The 13,060-nt window shown below is 36.8% G+C and overlaps 1 protein-coding gene across 14 annotated transcripts in view; it reads left to right on the top strand.

Annotated features, from left to right (window-relative positions):
• Positions 1-13,060, top strand: part of SYNJ1 (synaptojanin 1) — a 90,849-nt gene that overhangs the window by 73,067 nt on the left and 4,722 nt on the right. For 2 of the 14 annotated variants that reach the window (XM_072806781.1, XM_072806778.1), the window contains exons 25-32: positions 773-913; positions 1,477-1,515; positions 3,446-3,493; positions 4,769-4,807; positions 4,942-5,012; positions 7,532-7,640; positions 7,879-8,096; positions 12,028-12,051. In XM_072806781.1, the coding sequence (XP_072662882.1) occupies positions 773-913; positions 1,477-1,515; positions 3,446-3,493; positions 4,769-4,807; positions 4,942-5,012; positions 7,532-7,640; positions 7,879-8,096; positions 12,028-12,048 (686 nt within the window). In that variant the 3' untranslated portion in view covers positions 12,049-12,051. Of the gene's footprint in view, positions 1-772; positions 914-1,476; positions 1,516-3,445; positions 3,494-4,768; positions 4,808-4,941; positions 5,013-7,531; positions 7,641-7,878; positions 8,097-12,027; positions 12,055-13,060 lie in introns of those variants that run through there. The other 12 variants (XM_072806770.1, XM_072806769.1, XM_072806774.1 and 9 more) reach the window with 9 other exon arrangements.

The raw sequence follows: 13,060 nt of genomic DNA, 5'->3' as shown, positions 1-13,060 counted from the left end.
CAAAAGAGGAAACTTGTAGATGGTAAGCCCTGAATGGAAAGGAAACTCATCATCGCTTTCATTAGATGAGAGTTTTTCTTAAACCTTTTCTTCTGTGAGGTTAGGTTTATCCATATCTTAAAATCAATGTTTTTTTGGTCAGTATATTAAGATCTCATAACTATCTGGGCTTAACTATCTATCTATGCATAACCTGTATTATAGTATGAAGCAAGGAGAGACAAAGAATTTTTTTGAATTCAAATTTAAGAGTCATTACTCCTCCAAAATTGGAAGATTTGTCTCTGGAAGTTGTTATATCCTATCACTAAATCACTGTTCTATGCTTACCAACATCTCCAGAAAATGTCTTCCATTTCATAAATTTCTCCAGTTCTCCATACTACTACTCTTAGAGGACTGGCTTCATTAGATAGGTATAGGGAAAAGAAGAGATGTGTTTTTTCTTCTCTGGATAGGCCAGCAGGCTGCAAATGACCTCATTGAACCAACACTTTTGCCCTCTTGATGGGGCCACTCAGTAAATCAGTGCTCCTGGGGCCTAGCTGAGGTGTCCATATGGAGCTAGCTAGTGCTATTGCTTCTGTGGTCTCGAAGGGGAATTTAATGGCAGAACTGCTTGTGTTATTGGTAATAAAAATGCATGTCAGTGTGCTATAGTACCAATGGAGAAAATGATCAAAATTGTGAATATATCATATGTCTTGGTAAGTACCATATCTTTGTGCTCACACCCACGTAGAATCTGATCTTACTTAACATACTTTTCTAGGTTCTCCTGTCGACACTCTCCCAGCAACACAGCTACAGCAAAGAGATTCCCAGCCCCTTGAGCCCAAACGGCCACCTCCTCCCCGCCCGATTGCTCCCCCCGCACGCCCTGCGCCCCCCCAGAGACCACCTCCACCTTCAGGTAACAAACCGTTTGATTTCCACTAATGCCAGACTGGAAAATATTCCTCCATTCTCTTTTAAAAAGTCTTGCATTTTTCAAACCCGAGCTTCTAGATTTTGTTGTTTTTCTGTCATTGTTGCTACTACCTGAGCTTTTCTCTCAGGAATGTGGTAGGAGCAACAGAACAGGTAAAAAGAGTGTTTCCCAACTGGATTTCAGAGATTAGGTTTTTCTAGCTGCCTTCTTACAGGTGTGCACAAAATGTTTGGTTTGTTTTTGCTAATTTGATGTAGTTGTACTAATTTCTGTAAAATATATAGTTAGAACCAAGGAACAAACATACATATACTTATTTATGATCAAGTTTTATATGTTTGCTTAAATATTCTTTTTAAGTAAGTATAGTTAAAACTTAAATTGTTAGAAGTATTTGCATTAAATAATAGCTTTTTTACAGTACCAAGATACTAATATGTAGTTCCCACATGATATTTAACATCATGAATACTATAGTAAATATTTGACAGTTCTTTATTTAATGTCCTTTCCTTCTTGCTGCATATTTTCTTATGAACTATAAGGGGCTAGGAGTCCTGCACCTGCTAGAAAAGAATTCGGAGGTAACCATTTATATTTGTTCTAATACATGCTTCTTGGTTCATTTATGTTTTAGAGTTTGATCCGTGTAATGAAAAGACATTTTAGATTTGTTTGATAAAAGCCAAAGTGAATGATATTTATACTCCAAGTTAAAAATAGTGCCAAACTTCCATTATATTCCTGTTGAGTAAAAGATTATAGTTTTATAGTTTTATAGTTTTATTAGTGAACCGAACTGATTAAAGGCTTCCATTCTCCGAGTAGACGTAGTTGAATCAAGTTGAATCAAGGACTGATACACTTTTTCTTAATAAATATAGTTAGTTTGGTTACGCAAATATAATTCCCCTCAAATCACATTAACTTTAAAAGGAATTCAAGTATAGTAAATATGGTAAATATTTTCCAAGTATTTGATTAGTGATGCACTGGTACTTTCCTTTTCTAGAAGCTTAGCAAATATAGTGATTAGCAAAATTTCCTAGGAATGCAACTTAAAGTTATAATTATCTGAAATATATCTTTCATTTTGCATGGCTTTATTGTAACGTCATAAAACTCATGCTTCACTTTTTTTAACAATGATTTTTTTTTCAATAAGGAAATTTTTTTAATAAGGAAATTTTTATTAACAAATGGGTCACTTTTTTAAAAAGTGTACTTCATTTGTTTTACATGAAAATTTCTCATAAAAATCAGTTGGAGGTATACTTTTGACAAGTTCATTTAATCTAATTCTCAAGAGAGATTGAGGCTGATTATCATTGATCTGCAGAAGAACAGATTTATAAATCCACTATTAATATTGTTAAGGTTCACTCACTATGCATGTGTGGTTGTTCTATGTCAGCTCTGGCTACCTAATGCCATTGCTGGCCAATTCACATGTTATCACAGGTTGACTTTGCTTGTATATAGATTTTAAGGACTTTGTATGAAAAGTATAGCTTGATTATTTTAGCATGACAGCTTCTGCAGAACACTGTTGGATGATAATTTTTCCATTAACTTACAAAAAAATTAATTTTTCCCATTTTAAACTCCTGCTTTTATTTATACTTTTATGTTAAGTTCTATTTATCCCCTTCCTTTAATAAAGAAAAAACTACAGAAAATAAACTTTTAAGTGAATTTGTGAAAAATTATATCAAACTTAGAAATCTGACTGAATTTTTTTAAAGTTGCTTCTTTTCATAATTCTTTTGTAGGGATGTTTGCAGCATATTTTTTTGAAACTAAACTATAACCAATAACTATAAACCAATAACTCTTCTAAGGCAGTCACTAAGAGAAAGTCATTATACTACTTACAGAGTTTTCTTAAAATAATCCATCAAAAACTAACTTCTAAGAAACTAATATAGTCTCATAGAATTTTTTTTAAAGGTTTCATTTACTGATGAGAGACACACAGAGAGAGGCAGAACATAGGCAGAGGCAGAAGCAGGCTCCCTGTGGGGAGCCTGATGCGGGACTTGATCCCAGGATCACAACCTGAGCCAAAGATAGATGCTTAACCACTGAGCCACCCAGGTGCCCCTGTCTCATAGAAATTTAAAATGAAATTGAAACTATGATTTTTCTACCTTTGACTGTCAAATATTAGAGCTTTCATTAGTGATTTAACTGTGAATATAATGTGATGATCATAGAGCCAAAGCTTTCATTAAGATATTTTAAAATTCTGTACAGCTAGTAATCTATGTGAATCTGATGTGAAAAGAACAGTGTCATCCCCTTCCTATCCTGTTTGAGGAAAGAGAGGACTGGGGTTTGGGCTAGGCATCGAAAGTCGCTTTGGTTTGTATTGGTATCTTTGAAGAAATGTAAAGGAGTAAAAGAATCTTTTTGCAAAAGTCAGTTGAACGCAGAAATTGTTTTGTGTGCCTGCCTTTCATTCTGTGCTGTGGGCCCTGAACAATATACAGCTTCTGTTCTTTCTCTAAAAAGGTGTTGGAGCCCCTCCCAGTCCTGGGGCAGCTAGGCGAGAGATGGAAGGTAACAAGACTTCTACACCATAGAAATGGACCTCTCCTCTCACTTGTAAATGTCAGCCCCCCGTGTGTAAAGGCACACTAAACCTGTCCTTAGTCTACCTGTAAACTTCCTCACCTCTCTTGTGTACACCATGTAATCTTGTACTTCTTCTCTTTCCATCCTGTGTTGTAGGTAGTTTCTAACGGGTTCCCCATTTAATTTCCCTGCGATTCTTATGTCATTTTGCACTCTGTTTTGTATATATTTCATATCTACTTAGGATGTGGAATTACTGTACAATGTTTTTTTAAGAAGAATGCCTTTCAAAATACTTTATGAAGTCAGATGTTTAGAAATGTACTATGCCAACTCTGAAGTTTTACAAATTAATTAAAATTTATAATTAAACCCTATTAATTCAGGCCCAAGACTATGTACTTTGTGGGTGATTTCAAATAACATAAATTTTTATGTATAATGATGCTGAACTAAGTTTGCTTAAAAGACCATTAAGACAAAGCCATTCATTAAGATTATAGTTGCCAGAGGGCTGATGTATTCAATGTAACAATGGCACTTAAATTTCCTTTTAAAAAGAATAAATTTGAGATGCTACCTTTAACAGCCCCCCTCCGCCTTTTCACCCCCGGAGTGATTTATTTCATTTCATTTCATTTGTCCATTACCTTTCTTGTGAATTTGAACCACGTGTTAACACTATCGCCCATAAGGCAAATACTTAGTTGTAAGATATGCCTACCTTCTACCTTAGTCACAGGATTTTGTTGCAGAAATCTGAAATACCTCCTTTTAAGATTACTTAATCCATAGTGATATCTAGAGCATGAAGCTCTAAAACTGGGTTGTTAGGAGCACCCTTGTGTAACTTGGAAAATGCTGTTTGCTCAGGAGCAGTTTGTCTGCCAAGCTCTGAGAGGCAGTCGTGTCCCGTCTCATGACCATTCACATAAGCTGACCTTATGTTTTCGAGGTTCACAGGAGAGAACTCTGGAAAGGTCACCTTAGAAGTAGCTCTGTGATTGATATATCAGCCTGAGACCTAAGTCGTCTCTCATAAATGTCACTCTACATATTCTACTAATTTTTCTCTCTTTGGGGACATTTTCTTCAGGGCTGATAATAGCCTTCATCATTATCCAAAGCAGTGTACCTTTGGTTCCCATCTCACGCCCCCATTTGTGCTGATAATGATACAGAACAGCCAACGGATATTACACAGTGTTGCTTGAGTGTTTACTTATGACTCATTTTTTTTTTCCCCTTCTTGCTTCAAAGCACCCAAAAGCCCTGGAACAACACGGAAAGATACTATAGGTAAAAACACTTGAATTTAGCTACTTAACTTTAAAACTGGACCATGTAGACACTTGGGGATATAAGTGCATGGCTTCTTGTTTCTTTCTTTTTAAAAAATACCCTAAATACATGGTGTGATGTCTTTGTTTCAGGACGCAATCAGCCTTCACCTCAAGCAGGATTCACAGGCCCAGGACCTGCTGGATACAGTGCAGCCAGACCGGTAGGCAACACCTAGCCTATGAGCCAAGACATTTTGGTTCTAGGTCCCAGTTTGCTATTAGTCATATGTGTTATGTTGGGAAATCCTGTGGCCTGTCTAAAATGAGGGCATGGCACTTGATGCCTCCAGGGTACCTTTCAACTATAACATTTAGCACACTCTTCAAAAGTAATGAAATATACTTTATTATTTGAATAAAAGTGATATACTTAAGTAATTATGGTCACTAAGCAACTTAGAATCTCAAAGTTTATGAGAGGGCAATGTATTTGGGCAGCATTTTAAGCTTTTAGTATCTGAGTAATTAATGAGGATATAAAGTCATCCTTTAATAAGAAAGATTTAAAAACTAGATTGCAGGGAAAACGTTTATAATAAGAGTCCGTATACTAAACCTGGTTCTCAAGGTAGTAAAAGTAGGAGAGCAGATGGCATTTCAGGGCTTCTCCCTTCCTTGTAAATCTATGGTTTTCTGTGTTTATTGTATTTTCTCTTATATACATAATTATTCTAATGTTTACCTAAATGAAAATTTTCTCTGGGATCTAACAAATAATAAAAGAAAATGGAAACCAGAATCAGTGGCTTGTCCAGTGGCGCCTGGGATGCCAGGAGGTGGGGTGGAGCACCAGCGAGGTGCCTCTAGCTGAAGAGTGGAAGCGGGAGCTGGTACTCTCAGAAGAAATGCAGGGGCCTCTTCTAATGAAACTGCTTCTAATTCCTAATAAGAAATGGTCATAACATTTCTAAGACAGAAATCTTTGTCTTTCCTGTTGTAGCTGTCTAGTTAACATCCACCCTAAAAGTCCTTTACTCCACATAATATTACTCTCCACATTAGTGTCTTAGCAGGGCCCCTGGGTAGCTCAGTTGGTTGAGCGCCTGACTCTTGATTTCAACTCAAGTTGTGATCTCAGGATCATGAGATCAAGCCCCATGGTAGGCTCTGCACTGGTGTGGAGCCTCCTTAAAATTCTCTCTTCCTTTCTTTCTCCCTCTGCCCCTCCCCATCTGCTCATGATCTCTGTCTCTAAAATAAATAAATAAAAATAAAGTGTGGGATACAGATACAGATATACAGACACAGCTAGAGGATCTGTTACCCATTCCCCTTTTCTCAGAAAGGGAAAGTCACTCTTCACTGACTTTGCCAGCCACTTCCCAGAAGCACTTTATGTATTCTGTTTAATGCCATCAGAATAGGGAAGGTAAGTCAGGATTTTGTGATTACAATAATAACTTATGCCAAAAATAAGAACCATTGAGGGCTTAGCGCCTCCAGCAAACTTATTAAAATAGCGTATTTCTCACCAGTGTCTGTCTTAATGTATTTAATTTAGCACATTGAGTTAGTCATTCAGGAGTTTTTACATCTGTGTTTGAAAAAAAAAAATATCAGGGTGTGGATTTTCTTAAGTGTCTTAGTTGTGTATCTCCATCTCCTCTTGAGCTTTCACAGCATCCCTGGCTCCAATCAAGGTATTGCTTAGGGGAAGGGTGTGGCCCTGCCATTTGTGACACTTGAGCTCCGGTCCTGGCTTTCCTTCCTAGCTTTGTGGCCTTGAGAAAATTGTATACGTTTCTTCATCTTAATTTAAAATAGAGTTGGTAAGGGCACATGGGTGACTCAGTGGCTGAGCGTCTGCCTTTGGCTTAGGTCATGATCCAGGGTCTTGGGATCGATCCCACATCAGGCTCCCTGCACGGAGCTTCCTTCTCCCTCTGTCTGTGTTTCTGCCTCTCTCTGTATGTCTCTCACGAATAAATAAATAAAATCTTTAAAAAAAATAAGATAGAGATGATAGGGGCACCTGGGTGACTTAGTTGGTTAAGCATCTGCCTTCAGCTCAGGTCATGATCCCAGGGTTCTGGGATAGAGCCCCTTATCTGGCTCCCTGCTCAATGGGGAGCCTGCTTCTTCCTCTCCCTCTGCTCCTCCTCCTGCTTGGGCTCTCTCACTCATTCTCCCTGTCAAAGAAATAAAATCATAAAACAAAATAAAATGGAAAAAAATAAAAATAAATAAATAAAATGGAGAAGCTAAACCTATCTCGAGGGGTATTTTGAAGATGAAATGGAAATACCTATATAGAGTGCTTAGTTAACATCATGTTTGCCACATAAAAAGTCAAAATAACAGTCAAAAATAAAAAGGAAGGTTTTATTTATTTTTTTAATATTTTATTTATTTATTCATGATAGACATAAAGAGGCAGAGACACAGGCAGAGGGAGAAGCAGGCTCCACGCCAGGAGCCTGATGTGGGACTTGATCCCGGGACTCCAGGATCGCGTCCTAGGCCAAAGGCAGGCGCTAAACTGCTGAGCCACCCAGGGATCCCCAAAAGGAAGGTTTTAAAACTTAAAACTATCTGACTATAAATAGAAAGCAATTAAAATGACAAGATGGGAGCTAATGCCAGAAAGGAGACTAAATGAGATACAAAAGCAAACGTATTTATAAAATCTTATCTATCAAAAATAAATAAATGTCTCAAATGTTATGTTTCCCATTTTCAGACTGTTCCACCCCGTGCAGGAGTGATCAGTGCCCCCCAGAGCCATGCTCGGGCATCTGCTGGAAGATTGACTCCTGAAAGCCAAAGCAAACCATCAGAAGTCCCAAAAGGTAGACCCTATTGTAGAAATACCAGTTTTGTTCTGAATTTTTTCACTTCTCTTTTTCCCTCCTCTCACTTTCCACGATGTACTCAAGGAGGGAGAGCCTTCCTTCCTTCCATGTGCCTTGAGAAATGAGGCTGCTAGGTGGAGGAGTAGGGGACTAGAATCTCCCAACAGCTCACTGAAAGGAAGAACAGAATGTGGCTTTCAAGAAAATACCTAACATCTGAAAATTCATTGTTTAGGTCCAGTTCTTCTTCCTGAACCACTGAAGCCTCAGGCTGCCCTTCCTGTGCAGGCTTCTCTGCCCCCACCTGTTCAGAAGATGCAGGAGCCTCTTGTCCCTGTGGCAGCACCTTTGCCTCAGTCTGCCCCCCAGCCGAACTTAGAAACCCCGCCACAGCCACCCCCTCGGAGCCGGTCGTCCCACAGCTTGCCTTCAGAGCCTTCATCACAACCACAGGTAAGTCCCACTTGTGAACAAGATAGTATCTTTGATGCCTTCAGTAGTCTCTGAACAGACTTACTTTAATTAACTCTGCTGAGATCAGGGGTTCTCAGAGAGTGAGCCTAAAACCAGGTTCTTGAGGGACTTTCCAAATGGTTCCTAGGTGGTTTTATCTTGGTTACATTTAAAGTGTTTGTAACTTTTTCATTTTTTTAAAATGCACAATTTACTTTGGGCAGTTAATATATGAGGATAAACAATAGTTTATTTTTCTCATTCATAGCTAATATATTAGATTTGGCTTTTACTTCCTGGAGAGAAATTCCTCACTATTGGCAGTATGGTCAATTTCCAGTAAACAGAGAATAATCCTTTTATCCCTCCAGCTACAAGCAGTCATTCTTTTCTGAGGTGGAGCTGGTCCTAGGATCCTCAGGTATTTCCGTGACAGTCATTGGTCCAGTTTAAATGGTTTGGCTATGCCAAATGGTTGGTAGAAACCATCAAAAAAATAAGGTCACCTCATTAGTGTTGCACAGAAAGCAGTGCCATTACCTTAGTGGGTGAAATCATAGGATCATAAGGACTTTTATTATGCCAGTGTGACCTCATATTGGAAGAACTTCAGCATATACATACAGAGTTATTTTAATATAGCAATGGTCATGCATGCAAGTTAAATTGTTTTTATTGGGTGCTGTTCTACTTTGTTTTGTTATGTACATTCTAGTAAAATTGTGAATATAAAATTTATGTTTAGTAAGAACATTTTTTTCTTGTATAACCTCACAATTTTATCCTGATGTTTTAACTTGAAAATGCCATCAAGGCCAAAGAAATGTGTACAGTTTTATGAGTCTGCTTTTAACTTTGTAAAGTTCTAAAATACACAGATACTATACATTGGCTATGCCCCGTAAGCACATTTATAAATAATAGTTTATATCTATTTTTACAGATATCTGGGGATGTCCAGCTAGTAGGGAGAAGTTAACAGCTTCTTATGCTTCTATATAGTGAAAAACAGATAATAGAGTAAATATGAGTCTTAAAAATGAATATTGTTAGCAATTAGCACTTTCTCAGATGATTGGTCACATTTGTAAAAACTGAAGAAGGATACATAATTGAGAGAAATGAAATGTTCTCATAAGCTGATTAACATCAGAAAGTATTCTATGTTTTTTAGTTCAGAAAATTGAGGATGTTGGTGGTGTATAAAAATTGTAGAAATCCTTCAAACAGTAAATGTCCACTGTTTTTTTCTTTCTGCCAATCCACTTTTAGTGAGTCATGATTTTTTCTTCTAATATTCTTGTTGTATGTTCTATTGTATTTTTTTTTTAATGTAATTGGGGGGTGGAGCAGCTGGGTGGCTTAGTCGATTGGTGTACAACTCTTGATTTCGGCTCTGGTCATGATCTTGTAGTCCTGAGATGGAGCCCCGCGTCGGACTCCATGCTCATCTGGAAGTCTCCTTGAGGATTCTCTCTCCCCCTCTTCTTCTGCCCCTCTCCTGCCTCTTTCTCTCTCTAAAATAATCTTTTAAGAAAAATTTTTAATGTAATTGGAAGGCAAAAAAACTTTCAACCTAGCCATCTATTGCTTTCTACTACTGTTTTAAGACAGAAAGGGAGCATCTATTTCATGTAAAAGTCAACCTTAATTCCTAAAAGTCTGTAATGGTTTAAGTATTCTTAGACCAACATGAACATAGAATACTCTGAAAAACTTGAGAAAGAGCCAACTGTCCAGTAAGATTGCAATTTTCAGTAGGAAATCATAACAGAAAATCTTAACACAGGAGTATTATAGGACAAATATTCCCATGACTACCACATTATCATTTTCTTAGGCCATTTTCATTATTTTGGTTTCTCTTTTTGATTGGAATGGGTGTAGTGATTTGGTGGACGACAGCATGGGCTTTGTGTTTGGCTTGGTAGAGGATGTTCTCGAATCTTGTAGTATTCACTTCACTGAAATTACCAAAGATGTTCGTTTTAAATTCTGAATATTCTTTTTACCTCAGTCATTGATATCAGATTCCTCCAAACATTACATACACACTTTTATTTCTTGGGGGAGTGGGGGTCTTGTTTGTGTGCAGACCATCTTTGGGAACGATCACAGAGTGGTTTGACAGTTTCCTCTAAGTAGTGTTGGAGGGATGGAAGGAAGGGCAGCATTTTACCTTCTTGTGCCTCTTGAATTTTGAACCATAAGAATAATGCCTATTCAAAAAATAATAAATATCTAAAATTTAAATATCTTCCAGAGCCTTGGGTTGAAAAGGATAAGAATTTAAAATATGATATATTTGCTATTTTGGTGATATATGAAATAGTCGTAGAATTGCATACTTAACAATTTTTATAAGTCTTTATTAATTCTGCCCAAAATATGGAGGTATTTAAAACATAAAAACATATATGGCCCAGCTTTGCTTTTTATTATTATTTAAGTGCTCTCTGACTCTATAATTCTATGTCAAAAAGAGTCATCCAATTCAAATGATTATATAACATGTACAAAATGTAGAAATGCCTCACTTCTCTGCCTGACATGTAGCATCTTAGTCATCTGATTGTCATCTAAGGACCCGAAGTTAGGAGAGTCAACAAAAGATAAAGGAACAGCCTCAGTGCTGTACCGTTGTGAGAGCTGACAGAGGGAGAGAGAAGAGATCACGTAGAAAATCTCAGCATTCTGGATCTGTTCAATACCTCTTACCTTCTGTCTGTTAGTACCAAAGCTGATAAACGTAACCCTGACGTCATCGAGAAAGTATTCACTTAAATTCAGGAATCTCGTGGTTCGTAGGCAGGAAACTCTGTTCATGCTTAATATATTTCTGAATGTGACCCCCTCAATTGTCAAACTGAATTTTGGTATTTTAAAATAAGGTAAGCTTTAGACATTGGGGAAGAGTTGGTCAAAACTGTTTTTGAGACTATTGTGTTAAAAAAAATACTGCTATATTATGGAAAGGTGATTTCATTTTTAAACAACAAAAAATAGGGTCCATTATTTTGTTGTACCTTCCAGCTAATAAATTGGTGAAGTCATGATAGTGACTTCTGAAAATTTGCATGATACGGAATATGCCTGGCTCCTGATCATTTTGTTAAAATAAATACTGATTTTTTCAGTAGGGTACTGCTTTTGCAAAGTGGTGCCATTTTGTACATTTTCTAAATGCATAGGCTACTTTGTGGCTGTGTCCTACTCTTCGTGGGCTACCATAACAAAAATACCATAAAACGGGTGGCTTAAACAATAGAAATGTGTATTCTCACAGCTCTGGAGGCTTGTAGTCTGAGATCAGGGTGCCAACACAACTGAGTTTTGGTGAGGGTTTTTCCCAGCTTTCAGACAGCTACCTTCTCACTGTGTGCTCACATGCTCTTTCCTCCATGCTTCCAGTGGGGGAGAGAAAGCTCTCTGATGTGTCCCTTCAAGGGGACACTAATCCCTCATGAGGCCCCACTCTCCTGACCTCATCTAACCTCAGTCACCCCCCAAAGGCCATGCCTCTAAAATATCATCACATTAAGGGTTAGGGCTTCACCATATGAATTTGAGGGTAGGGGACTCACAAACATTCAGTCCGTAAAAGATTGCTGAAAATATCTTAGAGCTCCAAAAACCTAGTTGGAATATTATTTTTGTAGTAAAAAACTTCTTTGAAGTAGATAGTTATCAACCTCTGACAAAATTAAATCTTGAGCCCTAATTCAACAGTACATTTTTTATTCAAAATTACAAAAGAAATTGGAGTTGTCTCTTGAAGGTTTGGTTTGATCTACAAATAACTGCTACGCTTAGCTTCTGTGTATAATCTAGAAATAAAAGTATTTTGAAGACAGAATTCTTAGGGTTGCTGGTTGGTCTCAGATTGTTCTCCTAACTCTTTCCTTTGATGTCTGTGTTCCCTTTCTCAAAGCAGGAGCAACCATCAGGGTAACAGGTATTGGATTCTTTCTCAATCTTATCTGTGCTTTTCATCTGTCTTAGCACATTAGATGTATGAATCTTTTGGCTTCATACATCTAAGGTTTCACCCATTTTTAAAACCACCTGTCCACATTAATAAATTCTATTATCATACCATAAACTTGCTTTTTTTTCTTAGTATTTCAAATTTTTAGGAACCATTTTAGTTCTTGTTAATGCTTTATTATTTTTTGCTTTGTTTTTTATTAAAATTAACAAAACTAAAAAATGTAACTTCAAAAAGGTAAGCTCTAGGTTTTGGAAAGTCTATTTGGCAAGACCCAACCCTGTCCTGGTTTTAATGATAGCATAATTACATAAATACAAAATTCAACTTTTTTTTCTTAGGTTTCTTTTGGGAAATTTTTTTCAAAGAATTTTAGTAACAAGATTATTTTTGGTAAGGAAGAACTGATGATTTGGAAAGATAAAAGTGAATACTATTACAGGATTATTTAAAGGTCCTTCCAACACCTTTCTCTGTAAAGATACCATCATTTAAAAAATGTTAATTCATCACAAGTCCTGCTTAGATTACAAATTAATTCTAATACAGTGAATAGTGGTGTGGCTTTCATTGTAATTTCAAGTCTGATTGGGAAAAATGATCTTGCTTCAATCAAATTGCCTTTGACATCTCTTGAAAACAAAATTTTTTATATGAAAATAAAGGTATTTAAACAAATAGCATTTATTTGCCAAAGGCCTGCTATTCTAAGTTGGGCAATGCATAAAATTCTCCTGTCCTATAAATAGTGTCAGTGTTTTTGGACTGTTCTATCTGCTGTGGGAGAATTGGGTTCCAGACCTAATCAGGTACTTCATTTGTTGTATTAATCATAAATAATCCAGAGATTATTGGTAATATAGAGTTAATTGTAGTTTTTTATTCAATAATAGATCTTTTAGGCAGATTTCCATATATAAACCTGCTTACCTTCAATACACTTAGACTACAGTTTTGATTCTATTAAAGATTCTAT

Source organism: Canis lupus, chromosome 30 (genome assembly GCF_048164855.1).
Source record: "Canis lupus baileyi chromosome 30, mCanLup2.hap1, whole genome shotgun sequence".
In the NCBI taxonomy this organism is placed as follows: domain Eukaryota; kingdom Metazoa; phylum Chordata; class Mammalia; order Carnivora; family Canidae; genus Canis; species Canis lupus.
This window is presented reverse-complemented; position numbering and strand designations above follow the sequence as displayed.